Source organism: Rana temporaria, chromosome 7, assembly GCF_905171775.1.
Source record: "Rana temporaria chromosome 7, aRanTem1.1, whole genome shotgun sequence".
Taxonomy (NCBI): domain Eukaryota; kingdom Metazoa; phylum Chordata; class Amphibia; order Anura; family Ranidae; genus Rana; species Rana temporaria.
Window position 1 is genome coordinate 127,446,966 of NC_053495.1, and position 20,673 is coordinate 127,467,638.

Below are 20,673 nucleotides of genomic sequence, written 5' to 3' on the forward strand. Positions count from 1 at the left end.
TCTTGTAGAATGCGCCAGAATGCCTGAGGGAGGCGTAACTCCTTTAGCTTTGTAAGCTTCCATAATTGTGAGTTTAAGCCACCTTCCGAGCGTACATTTGGACGCTTTTTCCCCTTTACGAGGACCTGAGAAAACTATAAACAGAGCATTTGTTTTTCTGAACTCTCTAGTGACTAAGAGGTATTGAACAAGACACCTTTTCACATCTAAAGTATGAAACGCTTCTTCTCCAGCGTTAGAAGGATTCAAAGAAAAAGTGGGTAAAACAATTTCCTGTGAACGATGAAAATTTGATGCCACCTTTGGAAGGAAAGCAGGATCCGTCTGAAGAATCACTCGATCTGGGAAAATTCTTAAAAAAGGTTCAGTAATGAAGCTCGCTAACTCGTCTTGCTGAAGTAGATGCCACCAAAAAAACTGTTTTGAGAACTACATTTTTCAAAGAAATATCTTCTAAAGGTTCAAACGGTGCTCCCGTTAAGCCTTGCAAGACAACTGATAAGTCCCAACTTGGAAAAATTTTAAGGGTCACCGGTCTGTTTCGTGAGAGTGCCCTGAAAAATCTGGAAATCAAAGGTTCTCTAGATAGTTTTTTCAAAATAAACAGAAAGAGCTGCTACCTGCGTTTTTAACGTATTGGCTGCCAGTCCTTTCTCCATTCCCTCATGGAGAAATTCTAGAACCGAGACTACACTATTGATTTGGAAATCTTTAGAAGAACACCAGGAATTAAATTTCTTCCATACCTTCCTGTAAATAGATCTGGTTACTTCCTTCCTACTCGACAATAAGGTTCTCACTACCTTGTCAGATAAACCCTTGTCTTTTAAAATGTCCTCTTCAGAAACCAGGCGCACAGGTGTAATCTGTCTGTTTCTGGGTGACACACTGAGTCCTGCATTAGAAGGTCTTTCCTAGCTGGTAGTTTCCACGGGGGTTTTACGGCCAGATTTAACACTGTTGCAAATCAAGGCCTTTTTGGCCAAAAGGGAGCAATTAGAATCAGGCTGGTCTTTTCTTCCCTGAATTTCCTCAATACTAGCGGAATCAGGGGAAGGGGGGAAAAGCGTAGCACAGATGGTAATCCCATGAATGGGCTAGAGCATCTATGCCTATTGCTTGATCCCCCCTGTGTAGGGAAAATAATTCTTGGACCTTGGTATTCTGTTGGCTGGCAAACAGGTCCACTTGAGGATGTCCCCATTTCATTGTGATCATGTTGAAAACTTCCTGATTTAGGCTCCATTCCGAGTAGTATAAATTGCACTAAGCAGATCGTCTACTTCGTCTAGAGAGACCTTATATCTAGAACTTCTGCTATCTTCTTCCTCTTCCTCTTCATCTGAATCCATGACTGAGCGAAGAGTACTTGTCCCTTCATCCCCTGAATCCGCCATCTCTGATTTAGAGGTGGAAGCTTTAGGGCTAGGTGGTGATTGCAGAGATTCAGCTTGAGCCACTGGATTTTGCACCAGCATAGTTTTAACTGAACTCAGGGAACTTTTAAGTTCCTGCACAGAAGAAAACAAATCTTTATATTGCTTGGATGTTTCTTTTTCAACTAAATCCTTGATACAGCTTCTGCACATTGCTTTCTGCCAGGTATCCCTAAGAGGGTTCTTGCAAGAAGGACACTTCCTTTGAGGTGGTGGTTTTTTAAAATGTAGCTTTTTCCTAAAATAAAACACACAGAAAGGAGAATATCTCACTTAAAAAATTTTTTTTTTAAAAAAGCCACCACTAAGGACGAGAAACCAGAGAAAAACTCCCTAGAAAGCAAACAAATCACCACCACAAGTGAAAAAACTGACAGGGACTGAGAAAAGTTACCTCTGACCCTGCAGCACAGGCTCCCAAAGGAGGACACAACCACAACTAATACAAGAGTCCATAAGGTACAGAATAAAGGCCCCACTGTGCCCCTCTTACCTGGACTTGAGCGGTGTCTGAGGCGCCTGTATCCGCCATTGCTGCAGATCCCTCTTCCATCCTGAACAGAGATCCCTCGGCCTTCAGAAGAAAGATCAAAACTCATCTCTTTTGATCTCAAAGGAGAAAGGAACAACAAGCGCCCAGAGGCGATTTAGTTTGCATGTGCTGCGCTATATAAGTTTCTCACTCACTCAGAATGCAGCTGGGACTGTGTAGTTTTTAAACTTATAGAATGTGAAGGATTAGGAATGGTGGCGCTGCCTAAGTGTATTGCTACACTGTAAGGTCCCGATATGGGTCTACCTGGACCAAAGTGGTAAAAGTGTGCTCCACTTAGTGCGGTATGGACTGAACCGACTAAGGTCTATATTGGTAGGAGTCCCACAGAGTCGGAGGACTGAGGGAGCATGTGCTGAATGACCTACAGCTACACTTAGAGTGCTAGGGGAAGGGTGTACCTGGGTGTAAACCCAACAACTGTGCTCTGATAGTGTACTGCTGGTCAGTGAAATGTCTGGGCTAGTATACCTCTGTATTGTGGACACTAACACAGTATGCAGACATCAGTGAATAAACACACACAGATTGCAATAGGTGAGCCCTATGTTTCTCCGGCAAACATTGTATGTGTAAATGATCACTGTAAATAACTTAATAAGAAAACACAATATAGCAGTAGCTAGAAACAATTGCATAAATAACACATGCATAAATATTGTGTAGTTAACCAACAACACCAGTCCACCCTGTGGTCTACACAGGACAATGCTGGATGGAAATATATGCGGATGGCTGGTAGCCTATGTAAGCCAATGGTATACAATGTCTATAAATATCCGAGAGGAGACAATATTGGGATGTGGAGATCTTGATGGAATCCAGTAAAGGGATCTGGATGGTGAAAGAGGGGTGCTCCTATAACACACTCCGACGTGCTCCCCTCCAGGTTCCCCACTCACCAGAAAGAGGTCCCCTCTTGGGGTAACAGGCACGTAATTTAGGCGTTCCTCTGCTCCAATTTTTCTCCTTCCTTCCGATGGATTTCAAACTTCCAGTGTCTCCACTCCTTAGCTGTGTCGATTCCTCAAAGGGAACAAAACCAGGGGCTCCAATGGTGTAATAACGTATGGCCAAAAAGTGTTGTCAAAAGTTCAAAAATATTTATTTAAAATAAACAATAAATCATAACCTGCAACGTATCTGGCTGCTGCAGCGGATGTAATAAGACCAAAGTCCACACGTGACTCCGATGCCAGAATGTGCAGGGAAAACACTGAAGGTGTATGCAGGTAAAAAAATATTAAAAATATATAAAAGAAAGAAAACCAAAAAAGCGGGGCCGTTGTCTGCAATGTAGCAGCTCAAAAGGCTGCTAACAGCCGGCGTTAGGTGCCGTCACCTAGCTATTAAGTACGACAGCGTGTGCTGTCTGAGTGTTTGGCTTGCGTTCCAGCCGAACCACCCGACGTTACCCGGAAGTGACGTAGCACGTGACGCAGCCTGACGTACGTTTCGAATTGTGATTCGTCCTCGGAGGCTTGTCAGTGTCACGTCGGCTCATCGGATTTATGGGAGTCGCCGGACCGCTATGCTCCTCCCATCCCCAGCGGCTAAACCAATAATGTTATCCAAAGGAACGTCATTAGTATGGATGCAATGCTGGATATAGCCAAAGGCTATTAGGTCTGCGGTGCAGCGTGTCCCATAAACGTAGCTTGCTGAATATATCACAAACACAACATAATGACATAACTATCTAAAAACCGACTAACACAGCAGGTACCATACAGTTGAGATAAATTCATGCCTAACCCAGAGGGTCATAAGTGGGGTTATGTTTGTGTTATAAAGGTAGTAATGGGGGGTCATAATGATAGTAGTGTAGAAGAAGGGGGAAGGGAGTTCATCCAACGGAGACTTCCAGGCATCATTCTACTTGATCCTAAAATTATGAGTTACCGTGTTGTGCAGGAGTTCAAGTTTGGAGTGTGCAGAGGGACTTCCCAACAAAGTGTGGAAAAGTTGATAAGTTGTGTATAACTGTTGCCATAAGGCTAACAAGATACATGTGTATTCAGGGTAATCGTCACTAATAACAAAGTGACTAATGGACTCATATCAAAGTGTGAGAGGAAAATTGTGAAGTTGGTGTGACCATACATAAAATAAAATAAATATGTGAAAAATCCTAGTAATGGAAGCCATAAGTATAAAGCGGTGAGGTTGAATATAAATATACTTAATAAGTATGGCCAGATGGGGCTAAGTATTACCTCCATGTGACCACCTCTAAGATAGGTGTGGTAATTGCTGACTTGTAAAGTGCATGTCAGCCATACTCTGTGTGTGCACAAACCTAAAAAGTGATAATGGGGCATAGAAGCCCTACGTGGTAAGTATGTGCTTGGCCTAATGTCCTAAAAAGTGGGAACGGGCATTCCCATAAGTATGGGAAAATGTGGCCATTATGAACGTGAGCATATGGTGTATGCTACATGTGCAGGCAGTATTCTCTATAAAGGAAGGGTGAAACATTGTGGGTCATGAGAAATTGTGGATCATGAAAAAAGGGAAAGATGATAATGTCATGGATAAATGTCCCAGAGGACAGCTAGTGTCTCTACGATAACCCCAAAGGGCAGCTGCTTATTGTGGAAGATAAGGTAACAGCTATCACACATAGTTGTTATATATGGCGAGTATATAAATCGGTGCCCCAGAAGACAGCTGAGGGTTATGGGTTGGCTAGGAAACAATTTAGATCTATATCCACATTGAGCCCATGTGGCACCAACGATCCTAATCGGTAGATCCAGCTTGTTTCATTTTGCGAAACGGCTATTTCTTTATTTCCTCCCCTCCAGTTGTCTTTAATGCTATCTATACCATAAAATATAATGCCTGAGGGGTCCTTATGATGGAATTGTTCAAAATGCCTGTACAGATGGTGTTTAGAGGACCCTTTCCTAATCAGGTTAATGTGTTCTCTTATCCTGATGCGCAACTCTCTAGTGGTTCTTCCTATATATTGAAGATGGCAAGGGCATTCGATGGCATATGTGACATGGGTGGTATTACATGTAATGAGGTTTCGGATCTTATATACTTTTTGGTAATTTCTAGATCTAAATTCGGTTTTTCTCCGGGGTTGGGGTTTACTGGTTCTGCATGCTAGGCATCTTTGACACTTGAAAAACCCTTTGAGGTCTGGGCATATCTCAACTGGTTTAGGGGGATTGATGACATTGTGTACAAGGTGATGTCTGAGCGTAGGTGCCTTCCTATAAATGAATGATGGTCTGTTGGGGAGGATTTTTGATAGTATGCAGTCCTCCTTCAGTATGGGCCAATACTTTTTAAGGATATGTTCGAATTCCTTATATTGGGAATTGTACCCTGTAATGAAAGAGCATTGGTTCCGGCCTTGGTTTACTGGTGTTTTCTGCTTAAGAAGGTCTTTGCGATCTCTTTGGAAAATTTGTGTTTGTAATATTTCCAGGCTTTCAGTTGCATATCCCTTTTCTTTGAATCTGCTGACAATGGTTTGGGCTTGCCTGTTATAGTCATCATCCGAGTAGCAGTTCCTTCTGAGCCTAAGCAGTTGTCCTTTCGGAATATTGGCCTTCCATTTCGGGTGGTGGCAGCTGTTCATAGGGATGTATCCATTCCTATCGGACTCCTTGAAGAATGTCCTGGTATGTAATTCTGTACCATTCTTATAAATTTCTAGGTCCAGATATTCAATCTTCTGTGTATTATACTTTCCAGTAAAGTCAAGGTTAAACCGGTTATTGTCAAGGTTCCCTAAGAATTCCTGTAAGGCCTCTACTGTTCCATCCCAGAGGATGAGGAGGTCGTCGATGTAACGACGATACATCTTAATCTCCTGATGGTTGCCATTATAGATGTATTCTTCCTCCCATACATTCATCAAAAGGTTGGCGACACTGGGGGCATAACGTGCCCCCATTGCCACCCCCTTAGTCTGTACGTAGTACTCATTGTCATACCAAAAATGGTTGCACTCCATTGCCATTTTAAGTCCATCCAATATGAACTGTATCTGCTCTTGCCTGTATGTGGTCTTCTCATGCAGGGCTGTAGCTACCCCCATGATGCCATCCTCCTGTTTAATGCTTGTATACAGGGAACTGACATCTATGGTGACTAATATGAGGTCCTCTGCTCCCTCCACCTCCCTCAGCTCCTGTATCAATTGGAGGCTATCTCTAAGGTATGATTTACCTTGTTTGACCAGTGGCTGCAGGAAGGTGTCAAGGTACTCTCCTAATCTCGAAAAAATTGAGTTGATGCCGCTAATAATTGGTCTTCCAGGAGGTTTTGTCATATTCTTATGGACTTTGGGAGTATAGTATATCACTGGCATTTTAGTGGAGTTGGAGATAAGGTATTCAGCCTCTTTTGCACTTAGTATTCCTTTGTCTTTCCCTTTTTTGATGAAGTTTGCAAGCTTCCTTTGGTATTTATGTTTGGGGTTACCATTCAGTTTCAGGTAGGTATTGGGTACTGATAAGAGATTCTTCATTTCCTCCTCGTAGTCCTCAAGGCTAAGGATGACCAGACCCCCTCCCTTGTCCGCTGGACGGATAACCACTTCATGTTTATTGCCAATTTCTTTGATAGTTTTCCATGTGCTTTTGCTCTTCCTATTAATCTTCCTCTCCAATTTTCTAAGGTCGTTTTCCACCATTTTTTGAATGCAATCACGCATTGGTTCCCTGGGTTGGTGGGGTTGAATGTGGAATTATTTTTGAGTCCTGTTTGTTTATACCACAAATCTTTTTCCACATTCTCCTCTGTATTATTGGCAAAGTATTTCTTTAAATTGATTTTCCTTAAAAACTTCTGAAAGTCAATATATACCTCGAATTGATCCAGAGGTTTGTCAGGGGCATATTTGAGCCCAAGGTCCAGGATTTTGATCTCCTCTGTTGTTAGGGCTACCCCACTGAGGTTAAAGATCCCCTTTCCTAGTGGTGTCTTGGCCTTTTGCTTCTTCCCTCCCCTGCATCCTCTGGGCCGCTTTCTCTTTGTGGGTATCTCTGAGGGAGACCTCCTGGTTGTCCCGTCTGTCTGTTGTCCCATGTTGGATCCCGTCGATCTGTTCGTTGTTCTCCTATCCAGGGTTCTCGGTGGTCCTCTTCTCTCCGGGCGTTTCCACGGGTAGCCCCTCGGTTGCCATTCCCCCTCCAACCTGGGTTGTGGTTTGTTGGTCTTTCTTGTCCTCGGCCCGGAGGTCTGTTTCTGGGCCCTCCCCTGCGAAAATCCCTACTATCTCTCCCCCTCATGTGTGAGGGGGTGCCTCTGCCCCTCTGTTGTTGCCCATTATGACGGTATTCTGTCTGAGGATATCTTGGATTATCCTCATACTCATCGGAGTATTCATCAGATAGTGACGGGTGTCTATTGTGGGTACTAGGTGTCCGTCTTCTATTACCTGGGCTCTTATTGTGTTGGTACCTAACTTTTTTACGCGATCTTTGTTGGTACCATCCCTGGTTTGCTGGCTCCCGATTCCTGTTTCCAGGTGTACTCATTGACTGTAAGGAGTTGGTACCTGGAGTGGGGGGGGTCTTCCAGGTTAGGGGGTGTTGGGTCTATGCCGCTTGCTTCCATCAAGGTCTCATCAAGGTCTTCATTTGGGTCTTCCATTGAGGCTTGCCATTTATAGACCCTAAGTTCCTTGTAATCGATCACGTCCCTTTTGAATTTCTTCTGTTTTTTTGCCTGTATGTCCCCATCATATTTCTTGATTATATCTTGTAGTTCAAGCATTTTGTCTTTATAATCTTGTTGAGTTACGAAAGGTATCAGTAGGCTCTTAATTTCAACGATACTTGCCTCAATTATTTTGAGTTTAAAACGTCTTCTATCTATTATCTTATGTAGTAGTTCGTTTTCACATTTGTTGAAGAGCAAATACCATTCTTCCATAAGTGCTGCATCTTCGATGTTATCGTTTGGGTGTATATCCCACCGAGGGGCTACCCGTGGAAACGCCCGGAGAGAAGAGGACCACCGAGAACCCTGGATAGGAGAACAACGAACAGATCGACGGGATCCAACATGTGACAACAGACAGACGGGACAACCAGGAGGTCTCCCTCAGAGATACCCACAAAGAGAAAGCGGCCCAGAGGATGCAGGGGAGGGAAGAAGCAAAAGGCCAAGACACCACTAGGAAAGGGGATCTTTAACCTCAGTGGGGTAGCCCTAACAACAGAGGAGATCAAAATCCTGGACCTTGGGCTCAAATATGCCCCTGACAAACCTCTGGATCAATTCGAGGTATATATTGACTTTCAGAAGTTTTTAAGGAAAATCAATTTAAAGAAATACTTTGCCAATAATACAGAGGAGAATGTGGAAAAAGATTCGTGGTATAAACAAACAGGACAGAAGAATCTCTTATCAGTACCCAATACCTACCTGAAACTGAATGGTAACCCCAAACATAAATACCAAAGGAAGCTTGCAAACTTCATCAAAAAAGGGAAAGACAAAGGAATACTAAGTGCAAAAGAGGCTGAATACCTTATCTCCAACTCCACTAAAACGCCAGTGATATACTATACTCCCAAAGTCCATAAGAATATGACAAAACCTCCTGGAAGACCAATTATTAGCGGCATCAACTCGATTTTTTCGAGATTAGGAGAGTACCTTGACACCTTCCTGCAGCCACTGGTCAAACAAGGTAAATCATACCTTAGAGATAGCCTCCAATTGATACAGGAGCTGAGGGAGGTGGAGGGAGCAGAGGACCTCATATTAGTCACCATAGATGTCAGTTCCCTGTATACGAGCATTAAACAGGAGGATGGCATCATGGGGGTAGCTACAGCCCTGCATGAGAAGACCACATACAGGCAAGAGCAGATACAGTTCATATTGGATGGACTTAAAATGGCAATGGAGTGCAACCATTTTTGGTATGACAATGAGTACTACGTACAGACTAAGGGGGTGGCAATGGGGGCATGTTATGCCCCCAGTGTCGCCAACCTTTTGATGAATGTATGGGAGGAAGAATACATCTATAATGGCAACCATCAGGAGATTAAGATGTATCGTCGTTACATCGACGACCTCCTCATCCTCTGGGATGGAACAGTAGAGGCCTTACAGGAATTCTTAGGGAACCTTGACAATAACCGGTTTAACCTTGACTTTACTGGAAAGTATAATACACAGAAGATTGAATATCTGGACCTAGAAATTTATAAGAATGGTACAGAATTACATACCAGGACATTCTTCAAGGAGTCCGATAGGAATGGATACATCCCTATGAACAGCTGCCACCACCCGAAATGGAAGGCCAATATTCCGAAAGGACAACTGCTTAGGCTCAGAAGGAACTGCTACTCGGATGATGACTATAACAGGCAAGCCCAAACCATTGTCAGCAGATTCAAAGAAAAGGGATATGCAACTGAAAGCCTGGAAATATTACAAACACAAATTTTCCAAAGAGATCGCAAAGACCTTCTTAAGCAGAAAACACCAGTAAACCAAGGCCGGAACCAATGCTCTTTCATTACAGGGTACAATTCCCAATATAAGGAATTCGAACATATCCTTAAAAAGTATTGGCCCATACTGAAGGAGGACTGCATACTATCAAAAATCCTCCCCAACAGACCATCATTCATTTATAGGAAGGCACCTACGCTCAGACATCACCTTGTACACAATGTCATCAATCCCCCTAAACCAGTTGAGATATGCCCAGACCTCAAAGGGTTTTTCAAGTGTCAAAGATGCCTAGCATGCAGAACCAGTAAACCCCAACCCCGGAGAAAAACCGAATTTAGATCTAGAAATGACCAAAAAGTATATAAGATCCGAAACCTCATTACATGTAATACCACCCATGTCACATATGCCATCGAATGCCCTTGCCATCTTCAATATATAGGGAGAACCACTAGAGAGTTGCGCATCAGGATAAGAGAACACATTAACCTGATTAGGAAAGGGTCCTCTAAACACCATCTGTACAGGCATTTTGAACAATTCCATCATAAGGACCCCTCAGGCCTTATATTTTATGGTATAGATAGCATTAAAGACAACTGGAGGGGAGGAAATAAAGAAATAGCCGTTTCGCAAAATGAAACGAGCTGGATCTACCGATTAGGATCGTTGGTGCCACATGGGCTCAATGTGGATATAGATCTAAATTGTTTCCTAGCCAACCCATAACCCTCAGCTGTCTTCTGGGGCACCGATTTATATACTCGCCATATATAACAACTATGTGTGATAGCTGTTACCTTATCTTCCACAATAAGCAGCTGCCCTTTGGGGTTATCGTAGAGACACTAGCTGTCCTCTGGGACATTTATCCATGACATTATCATCTTTCCCTTTTTTCATGATCCACAATTTCTCATGACCCACAATGTTTCACCCTTCCTTTATAGAGAATACTGCCTGCACATGTAGCATACACCATATGCTCACGTTCATAATGGCCACATTTTCCCATACTTATGGGAATGCCCGTTCCCACTTTCTGGGACATTAGGCCAAGCACATACTTACCACGTAGGGCTTCTATGCCCCATTATCACTTTTTAGGTTTGTGCACACACAGAGTATGGCTGACATGCACTTTACAAGTCAGCAATTACCACACCTATCTTAGAGGTGGTCACATGGAGGTAATACTTAGCCCCATCTGGCCATACTTATTAAGTATATTTATATTCAACCTCACCGCTTTATACTTATGGCTTCCATTACTAGGATTTTTCACATATTTATTTTATTTTATGTATGGTCACACCAACTTCACAATTTTCCTTTCACACTTTGATATGAGTCCATTAGTCACTTTGTTATTAGTGACGATTACCCTGAATACACATGTATCTTGTTAGCCTTATGGCAACAGTTATACACAACTTATCAACTTTTCCACACTTTGTTGGGAAGTCCCTCTGCACACTCCAAACTTGAACTCCTGCACAACACGGTAACTCATAATTTTAGGATCAAGTAGAATGATGCCTGGAAGTCTCCGTTGGATGAACTCCCTTCCCCCTTCTTCTACACTACTATCATTATGACCCCCCATTACTACCTTTATAACACAAACATAACCCCACTTATGACCCTCTGGGTTAGGCATGAATTTATCTCAACTGTATGGTACCTGCTGTGTTAGTCGGTTTTTAGATAGTTATGTCATTATGTTGTGTTTGTGATATATTCAGCAAGCTACGTTTATGGGACACGCTGCACCGCAGACCTAATAGCCTTTGGCTATATCCAGCATTGCATCCATACTAATGACGTCCCTTTGGATAACATTATTGGTTTAGCCGCTGGGGATGGGAGGAGCATAGCGGTCCGGCGACTCCCATAAATCCGATGAGCCGACGTGACACTGACAAGCCTCCGAGGACGAATCACAATTCGAAACGTACGTCAGGCTGCGTCACGTGCTACGTCACTTCCGGGTAACGTCGGGTGGTTCGGCTGGAACGCAAGCCAAACACTCAGACAGCACACGCTGTCGTGCTTAATAGCTAGGTGACGGCACCTAACGCCGGCTATTAGCAGCCTTTTGAGCTGCTACATTGCAGACAACGGCCCCGCTTTTTTGGTTTTCTTTCTTTTATATATTTTTAATATTTTTTTACCTGCATACACCTTCAGAGTTTTCCCTGCACATTCTGGCATCGGAGTCACGTGTGGACTTTGGTCTTATTACATCCGCTGCAGCAGCCAGATACGTTGCAGGTTATGTTTTATTGTTTATTTTAAATAAATATTTTTGAACTTTTGACAACACTTTTTGGCCATACGTTATTACACCATTGGAGCCCCTGGTTTTGTTCCCTTTGAGGAATCGACACAGCTAAGGAGTGGAGACACTGGAAGTTTGAAATCCATCGGAAGGAAGGAGAAAAATTGGAACAGAGGAACGCCTAAATTACGTGCCTGTTACCCCAAGAGGAAGAAGGGTGGTAGGGGACATTCTAGAGGTACCTCCCAACATATTGGATCTTATTTTTATTATCCTGAGCAAGGGAGACATCATACAAGTACCCCTGTAGTTCCATATGGCGAACGCCATGAGAACTACCATTATCCTTATAGTACTCCTTCAGTCCCTGTGCATAATAGATTCTCTCCTCTCAGAGATCAACGTTCATACGACCAACATCGTATGAGAGATGATTATGCACAGTCCCCTCATTATTATAATCAAAGGGACCACCATGGAGGACAGGGTTTTCGCGAGGACCACCCTCCTCGCGGAAAAGGCCTAAATCCAAGAGAGGATGTAGAGGAGGATACAGGATACAGAAAAGGAAAGAGACAAAGGGTCTAAGCGGCCAGGGTATTTTTAATTTGGGGTCGCCTCCACTGCCGCCTCATACTATAGAATATGCGAGTTTTATCCAGATACATGTGAGTGCACTTGCTATCTTTTTACAATAAATACCCAGTTTTATACCGGTTTACACTATGTGGCCCTTCTCTTTCCATTTTCTTTCAACTATTTAACCCCTTGCTGAGCTGCAAAGATCCAAGGTTATCCATTTATGATCATACACTGATTGATTACTTCTAGCAAGTTTCTTGGTGATTGCTACTTTGTGTACCCCGTCTGGTACTTGAAGCTTGTTATGACTTGATTGACGTACGTCATTTCAGGTCCACCATCTTCGGTAAGCCTCCATTTACAACCACTGGTGGCGGTGATCACTCACTACACAATTTGTCTCGATGGGATTCTAATCAAGTTCCCTCATTTTGCACGTGGTGTCTACAGATATATGGACTTTGTGTTTACAACCATTGGACTTTATCTTTCACGAGAACTTTTTTATTGCATTTGTTACTTTATTTATGTTCCCATTGTTCCCATGAGGAACTACCATTATAGATATTAATTTGCCATAGCGCTACACAATTTTGTTTCTGTTTGTTCCAGCTAATGTGTCTTTGTTAGCAGTGTGAGCAGCTGGTCTTATTAATTAGTGTGTTTTAGGCAGCGCAGTATAATCACCCTTTTTTACCCCAAGAGGGGACCTCTTTCTGGTGAGTGGGGAACCTGGAGGGGAGCACCGGGAGCACGTCGGAGTGTGTTATAGGAGCACCCCTCTTTCACCATCCAGATCCCTTTACTGGATTCCATCAAGATCTCCACATCCCAATATTGTCTCCTCTCGGATATTTATAGACATTGTATACCATTGGCTTACATAGGCTACCAGCCATCCGCATATATTTCCATCCAGCATTGTCCTGTGTAGACCACAGGGTGGTCTGGTGTTGTTGGTTAACTACACAATATTTATGCATGTGTTATTTATGCAATTGTTTCTAGCTACTGCTATATTGTGTTTTCTTATTAAGTTATTTACAGTGATCATTTACACATACAATGTTTGCCGGAGAAACATAGGGCTCACCTATTGCAATCTGTGTGTGTTTATTCACTGATGTCTGCATACTGTGTTAGTGTCCACAATACAGAGGTATACTAGCCCAGACATTTCACTGACCAGCAGTACACTATCAGAGCACAGTTGTTGGGTTTACACCCAGGTACACCCTTCCCCTAGCACTCTAAGTGTAGCTGTAGGTCATTCAGCTCATGCTCCCTCAGTCCTCCGACTCTGTGGGACTCCTACCAATATAGACCTTAGTCGGTTCAGTCAATACCGCACTAAGTGGAGCACACTTTTACCACTTTGGTCCAGGTAGACCCATATCGGGACCTTACAGTGTAGCAATACACTTAGGCAGCGCCACCATTCCTAATCCTTCACATTCTATATTCTTTCTGCCCTCTAGGGGACAGTTTTTCAGGAAGGCAGCAGCCTCTTAACCTCAGATATCCCAGCGCAGGTTTCTTTACACGCTAGTTTTTAAACTTCCCGGGTCCTGATGTCATCAAAGATGGCCGGAAACGGCCGCTCTATAGACCTGCCCCCCTGGCTTCTGCGTTCCAGGCAGCGTGGACCACGCACCGCCCCGCCCCTACAGGAGACCGCGCCGCTGAACGTGACGTCACCCGTCCGACAGGACCCGGGACCGACATGCGGCAAAAACAAACCGCAACCGCGGTAAACATGCCGCCCGGTCACCTGAACCTCAGCCTGCGGATCCCGGGCACACAGCGCAGCTTTCCCGCAGAGCCTTAACTCCACTGAGCAGGGAGAAGCTGGGGACTCCGGAGCACCTTACCTCACTAGGAAGAGCTGGGATGGCCTTCTGCACACCAAGCAGACAACAAGCCGGTAAGCTTACCCCTCGCCCCTTGGAGAGAATGCAGCTCCTTCTGGTCCACATTGCATGCACTTCCACCATGGCAGAGGAAACACAATAACTGAAGCCATGGTGGAAGAGGATGGGTTTTAAAGATCTGCATGTGTTTCCCAATGAAGAGGCAGAGCTGCGCTCTCTCCAAGGTTGTCCAGAAATGCGAGTTGAGAAAGTAGCATTGTGGTTATTTTCAAGAGATATTTTGGGAAATGTACTTAGTGGGGATGTTTCTTTTTAGGTGAGATATGCAGAAATATTTTACATACCCTCTACTTTTTCATCTTCTTGGAATTTGATTTCCAACTCTTGTATTCTCTGCAATGCTGCTTTTAATTGCTCATCCAGATTCTCAGATCTTTCTTCAGCTTCCTGAGATCTCATCTCTGCATGTCTGTTATGGGAAAAAAGAGTGTATGTAATATAACTATTAAGCATTTTGTAGAGCAAAACAAGTATTGTAGTCTTGTTTCATTAACCAGTGCAAGGAGAAATGGTTATTTGCCTTGACCTTCTCAAGAAGATCAGCCTCTGACACACCAGATTGAGTGTACAAATATACAATATCACAGGGATTGCTTAGGCCGGGTTAACATATGTGCATCCAATTCGCATTACATGCGAGTGTGACCAGCTCTCAATGGAGGTGGTTCACACATGTCTGGGGCAGCCACTGTTCGAATTCCAAAAGCGTCCTTTGCGTGTTTAGGTCTGGTTTAGGTGCCAATTCAGGCAAAAATTCTGACCTGATTCACACCTGAACCAGTGAACAGAAACACAGCAGACCCCATGCTGGGAACCACGGCCACACATATGTGAACCCGACCTGAAAGTAATATATCGAGTATCCAATAGTAGTGCTATATCAAAGAAAACAGGCAACAAACCAGGTAGTAAAGGCAAACTTAGTACATGCAATCCCCTCTGTTAGAAAACGTCCTATGCTCCAGTGTCTGTGCTTTGTAAAAAATATGCTGATTTCAACCTTATTTCATAGCAGAGCTCACATGACTCTTCGCTGCTCCCTCTCCCGATCTAAAGGCTACAGTGGGAGAGGCTGAGAATCCCCTGCTGATGTCAGTCAGGAGGAGAGCAGCGAGGAGTCACGTGAGCACTGAGTGGCACTGTGAAATAAGGTAGAAATGGGCAAATTTTTTACAAAGCACAGACACTGGCGCATAGGATGTTTTCCAACACAAGGGATTTCATGTACTTTACAAAGTAATTTCAGCAGTGGGAGGGGAGGATGGGCACTGTCACTAGCAGGGGAGGGAGGAGAGATGGACAGATGAGAGCAGCAGATGACAGAGGCACGTAAACTGGCCACGGTGTCAGGGCTCAGCAGCCATGATAAACCGTGGTCAGTTAACAGGGGGGCAGACAGGATCAGCCAGGTATTTTTAGGTGATACAGGGGGCCAAATGACACTGCACAAGTACTGTGCTACTTAACATGCTGTAAAGTAGCAGAATCGATTTTTTTTTTTTTTTTAGGGTTACAAACACTTTGATATATTGTCACCCAATATGGTGGGTAACCTACAAGTATAAAATGGATTAACAATGGTAATAACACAATTTAGCTTACAATGTAGGTAACAGAACTGGGCGTCAGATTATGTCCAGATCAGCATAAACAATAGCAAGGCCACCTCACGTGCAGCAGTGAGCAGTAGTAAAGTTTAAAGTGATTATAAAGTTAAAAAAAAAAACATGCCTATACTCACCTGCTCTGTGCAATTGAATTGCACAGAGCAGTTGCTGAACCTCCTCTTCTCGGGTCCCTCGCTGGCACTTTTGGCCCCTCCTCTCTGTCCAGTGCCCCCATGGGAAGCTGCTTCGCTTGCTCCCAAGCCCTGCTACTGCATTTATCGACACAGACAGCGAGACTCTGCCCCACTCCCTCATTACTAGCTTTGATTGACAGCAGCCGGAGCCAATAGGTCCCAGTTCCCCAGCAAAGCCAAAGTTTATTTCAGATCATCAGAAAAGACCATAATAACCTACATTCCCTAACTGGCTATATTTAGCGCTCTGTGTGCAAAAATACCTATATCATATGCCCCGAACAACTTATTGTTTAAAGGGGTTGTAAAGGTACAATTTTTGTTTCCTAAATAGCTTCCTTTACCTTAGTGCAGTCCTCCTTCACTTACCTCATCCTTCCATTTTTCTTTTAAATGTCCTTATTTCTTCTGAGAAAACCTCACTTTCTGTTTTTCTGTCTGTAACTACAGTAATGCGAGGCTTTCTCCCTGGTGTGGAGTGTCGTGCTCGCCCCCTCCCTTGAACTACAGGAGAGACAGGACGCTCTCTATGTTGCACATAGAGAAAGGAGCTATGTGTTAGTGCGTGCCCTGACTCTCCTGTAGTCCAAGGGAGGGGGCGAGCACGACACTCCACACCAGGGAGAAAGCCTTGCATTACTGTGTGGAGTTACAGACAGCAGAACAGGAAGTGAGGATTTCTCAGAAGAAATAAGGACATTTAAAAGCAAAATCGAAGGATGAAGTAAGTGAAGGAGGACTGCACTTAGGTAAAGGAAGCTATTTTTTAGGAAAAAAAAAATTGTACCTTTACAACCCCTTTAAGTAAATGAAGGTCTTCACATAAAGGGCCAGGTACAAGAATCAGCAGACGTAGTCTGCAACTCTATGCATAAATCATTAATAGGACCCCTGAGGAAGCCATCTATCTGTGATGATATGCTGATTCCTGTACCTGGCCCTTTATGTGGAGACCTTCATTTACTTAAATTATAAGTTGATCCGACCATCTGATACAGATCTTTTAAAGCTGTGATCCAGGCAGACATTAAAACACAGTAATTGCAGTACAGCTCCCATATGTATATTTCAATTAGGTGCTTAGTTTACCGGATGATCAGCTTTAAACGTTTTAACTAAACAGTGTCGCATTGCTTTATTTAAAAAAAAAAAAATGTTAAGCACATTTTTAATGCCTTCACCCTGCCCTAATTTTAACAATTTATTTTCCTTTTGTATCACCCTTCTGACAGAGCATACTCTAAGCTTGTGTACAAATTAAAAACGAATTTTATGTACTCACAAAAGTCTCTTCTCCAGTTGTTCAAGAGATGTCAAGGATTGAAAAGCTTGCATAGATCTTGGGGTGGTTGGCCTGCTAGCCTGTAAAGCACTCTATTGAAGATAAACATGTGTAATCAGACTACTGAAAGTAAGAAAGTGGTATAAACACTACATATTTGAAAGATGGTCTAACCTCATGAGCAACAGGAATTTCATCTTCTCTCAAACTCTTCTTGTGAATATTTCCATCATAACCAATTATCTTTACCACATAATTTTCTGAAGTCCCTCCATTCTGAAGACTGGGTTCTTTAGCAGGTGTCCTACCCTACAATATTAACATAGATTTATGATAAAACCTTAACATGTGCGTGACCACTAAAGTGTATCCTTGTTTATCAAACCAACAGCTTTGTAGTTTAGCTAGTTAAATAATCTAAAGTCACACTGCTACTAATGAAATATCTTAGTTATCCTATAGTCAGGTTGCAGAAAATGTAAAGTGGTAGTAAACTCAAGATTTCTACTTTCATCCCTTGAAATAGTTCATAAGCAATGTACCGGTCTTTACAATCTGTCTAACCTGTACCATTCCACAAAAAATGAGCGATCTTCAATCTCATGACATCACCAGCGCATTCGCATTATAGCCATGATTCACAGCATGCCCGCTCTGTTTGATAGAACGCCGTCCCCATGTCCTTCACTTTCAGTGGCATCGCAATGCTGCAAGCATACATTGGCTCTGATCACGGGACAAGCCAAGAGAGCGAGAGATCGCACAGCACTTGCCAATGTTTAGACAAAATCTCAAACCTGACAGAATGTCGAATCCACGTCACTTCAGGCTTGCCCAATTCATACTGTGCATGCGCAAGATTAAAGCCGCCCTCATAGAGAGGGGGCAGAAGCTAGAAGAGGAGTCCCAAGATGGCGTAGGCTTCAGCAGAGAAATTCAGAAATAAAAATAAGGTGAATAATACTTAAAATAGAAGATTTTTCGGGAAATAATATAGTGATGCGCATTATCATCACCTAACCTACTGCCCTTATGCTTTTCCCAATAGGTGCTGGCTGAATTTACTACCGCTTTAAATTCACTAAAATGCATGTTTCAGTGGTGATATAAGTAGGATTTATGTCTTCAAAATCAAATGTGTTGCTAGGTATGTTTACCCATGATGCTAGCCTGGGGTGACAGGAAGCCAAATTACTAATTGTATAAAATAGAGTGTTGCAACACAGAAAAAACTCATCTTGTTAGATAAAATCATTTGATCTGCTGCATAATGTGTATTAGAAGTCTGCTTTCCAACACTAAAGACATAGGCCTGGATTCACATACATTGGCGCATATTTATGCCGCCGTAGCGTATCTGATATATGCTACGCCGACGCAGCGCAGAGAGGCAAGCACAGAATTCACAAAGCACCTGCCTCCCAAACTGCGCTGGGTTTCCCCAGGGTAATCCGGGGTAGGTGGAAGTGGGCATGAGCCATGCTAATGAGGCGTGACCCCATGCAAATGATGGGCCGAGCGCCAGACAGATACGAATAATGAACGGCGCATGCGCCGTCCCGTGGACGCATCCCAGTGCGGATGCTCAGAATCACGTCGGAACGAATGCCTAAGATACGACGGATCGCTGCCTATGGCATGAACGTAACCTACGCCCAGCCATATTCATGTACAATGTAAACGACGTAAAATACGACGGCTTGAGTTCCCTGGTCCATACCTTTGCATGGGTTGCACCTCATATATGGGGAATAACTTTACGCCGGACGTACGACTTACGCAAACCGTGTATATTATGCGCCGGGCGCAAGTACGTTCGTGAATCGGCGTATCTCCCTCATTTGCATATGTGCATAGAAAATCAATAGGAGCGGCAAATGCGCCCAGCGTAAATATGCGCCCACGATACAAAGGCGTAGGCAAGTTACGTCGGTCGTAGGAAGCCTATTTTTAGCTGTATCTCAGATTGTGGGCACGGCGCATAGATACGACGGCGCAACGTTACACTTACGCGCCGTATCTCGAGATACGTCGGCGTAAGTGCTTTGTGAATCCGGGCCATAGTCTTTTACAAGAAATTACGGAGTTGCAATAAATGACCTGAAACAACATTCATAGATTTGTTTCACAACCAAATAAAACCTTACAAATTACTGTAGCTACATGTGAGATTTTTCTTTAATTTGATTTTTTTGACCGTAAGTTGATATACATTTTATTTTTTTAGCATATCATTCATTTTACTATACAGTGGAACCTTGGATTGCGAGTAACGTGGTTAAGGAGCATTGCGCAATACGAGCACTGTAGTTTAAATATCCTAACTCAGTTTGCAAGCGTTGTCCCGCAAAACTAGCAGGATTCAGGCCAAATCGGTGTATGCAGTACCGAGTTTGGCCTGAGGTGGGGGGGCGCCGGAGCTGAATGAACGTTTAGTAATGCTCGGAAAGACACGAAAATACTCAGTTCCCAAGCCTTTTTGAGGTCAGCCGAGGTGTCCTCTGGCCTTTCCGGCCATTTCCAAGGCTCTTCAGCGCCCCCACCCCTGGCCGCATGCGGTATTGCATGCCATTGAAGTCAATGCGAAACAAATAATTTTTGTTTCCATTGACTTCTATGGGGAAACTCGCTTTGATATGCGAGTACTTTGGATTACAAGCATTCTCCAGGAACGGATTATGCTCGTAATCCAAGGTTCCACTGTATTTAATGACCACCATGAATTATTAACATATAAAAACAGAAGGGTATTGGGACTTTAAATAAAAGGGCATAAATGCATGCACCTCCATCCCTAAATCAGAGATTAAAGAAAAAGGGGTTTGTGGGACTTTAGATGAGACACAGGACGCGTGGTATGGAGAATCTTTTTAGTCAAATCAAGGTTTGTGAAGCAAGTCTATCCCAGGAGCTGTGGGGAGAGCGCACAGACACAACCCAGGGAAGAGAAGGAATCTCCAATAGTAATTAACAATGATGTAGGGAAGTGCCTCCAATTATATCTCCAAAGTAAATAAATCATATAAAAACTATCATGTGTAATTGGTGCCAATATATTCAGTAAGTATAACCAGTATGATCAGTGAGTATAACCAACACCCATCGCTACCTAACAGGAGAGTGCATCGCACAGTGAATGAAGGATCCTATTTTACAGCAACCAATATGTAAGTATTTAAGGGAGATATTTCTTGTTTCCCCCTGCCCCTATCTTTTTCTTTCCATCTGGGCAAAATATTATATCATATTGGTACTTTTAATTTTTTGCAGTGTGAACTTTGGGCGTACTTTAGCTCTGCGAGATTAAGTGCTTAAACCGTAGTAGTGAACAAAAAAGGGTTTTTATTTCTGATCAAACCAAACA

General features: G+C 43.3%; 1 protein-coding gene across 2 annotated transcripts in view; it reads right to left on the reverse strand.

The window, feature by feature from the left end:
• Nucleotides 1-20,673, reverse strand: part of AXDND1 (axonemal dynein light chain domain containing 1) — a 147,199-nt gene that overhangs the window by 27,715 nt on the left and 98,811 nt on the right. For both annotated transcript variants that reach the window (XM_040359958.1, XM_040359957.1), the window contains 3 exons: nt 17,484-17,618; nt 17,310-17,401; nt 14,511-14,635 (listed from right to left, as the gene is read on the reverse strand). In XM_040359958.1, coding sequence (XP_040215892.1) covers nt 14,511-14,635; nt 17,310-17,401; nt 17,484-17,618 — 352 coding nt within the window. The remainder of the gene's footprint in view (nt 1-14,510; nt 14,636-17,309; nt 17,402-17,483; nt 17,619-20,673) is intronic.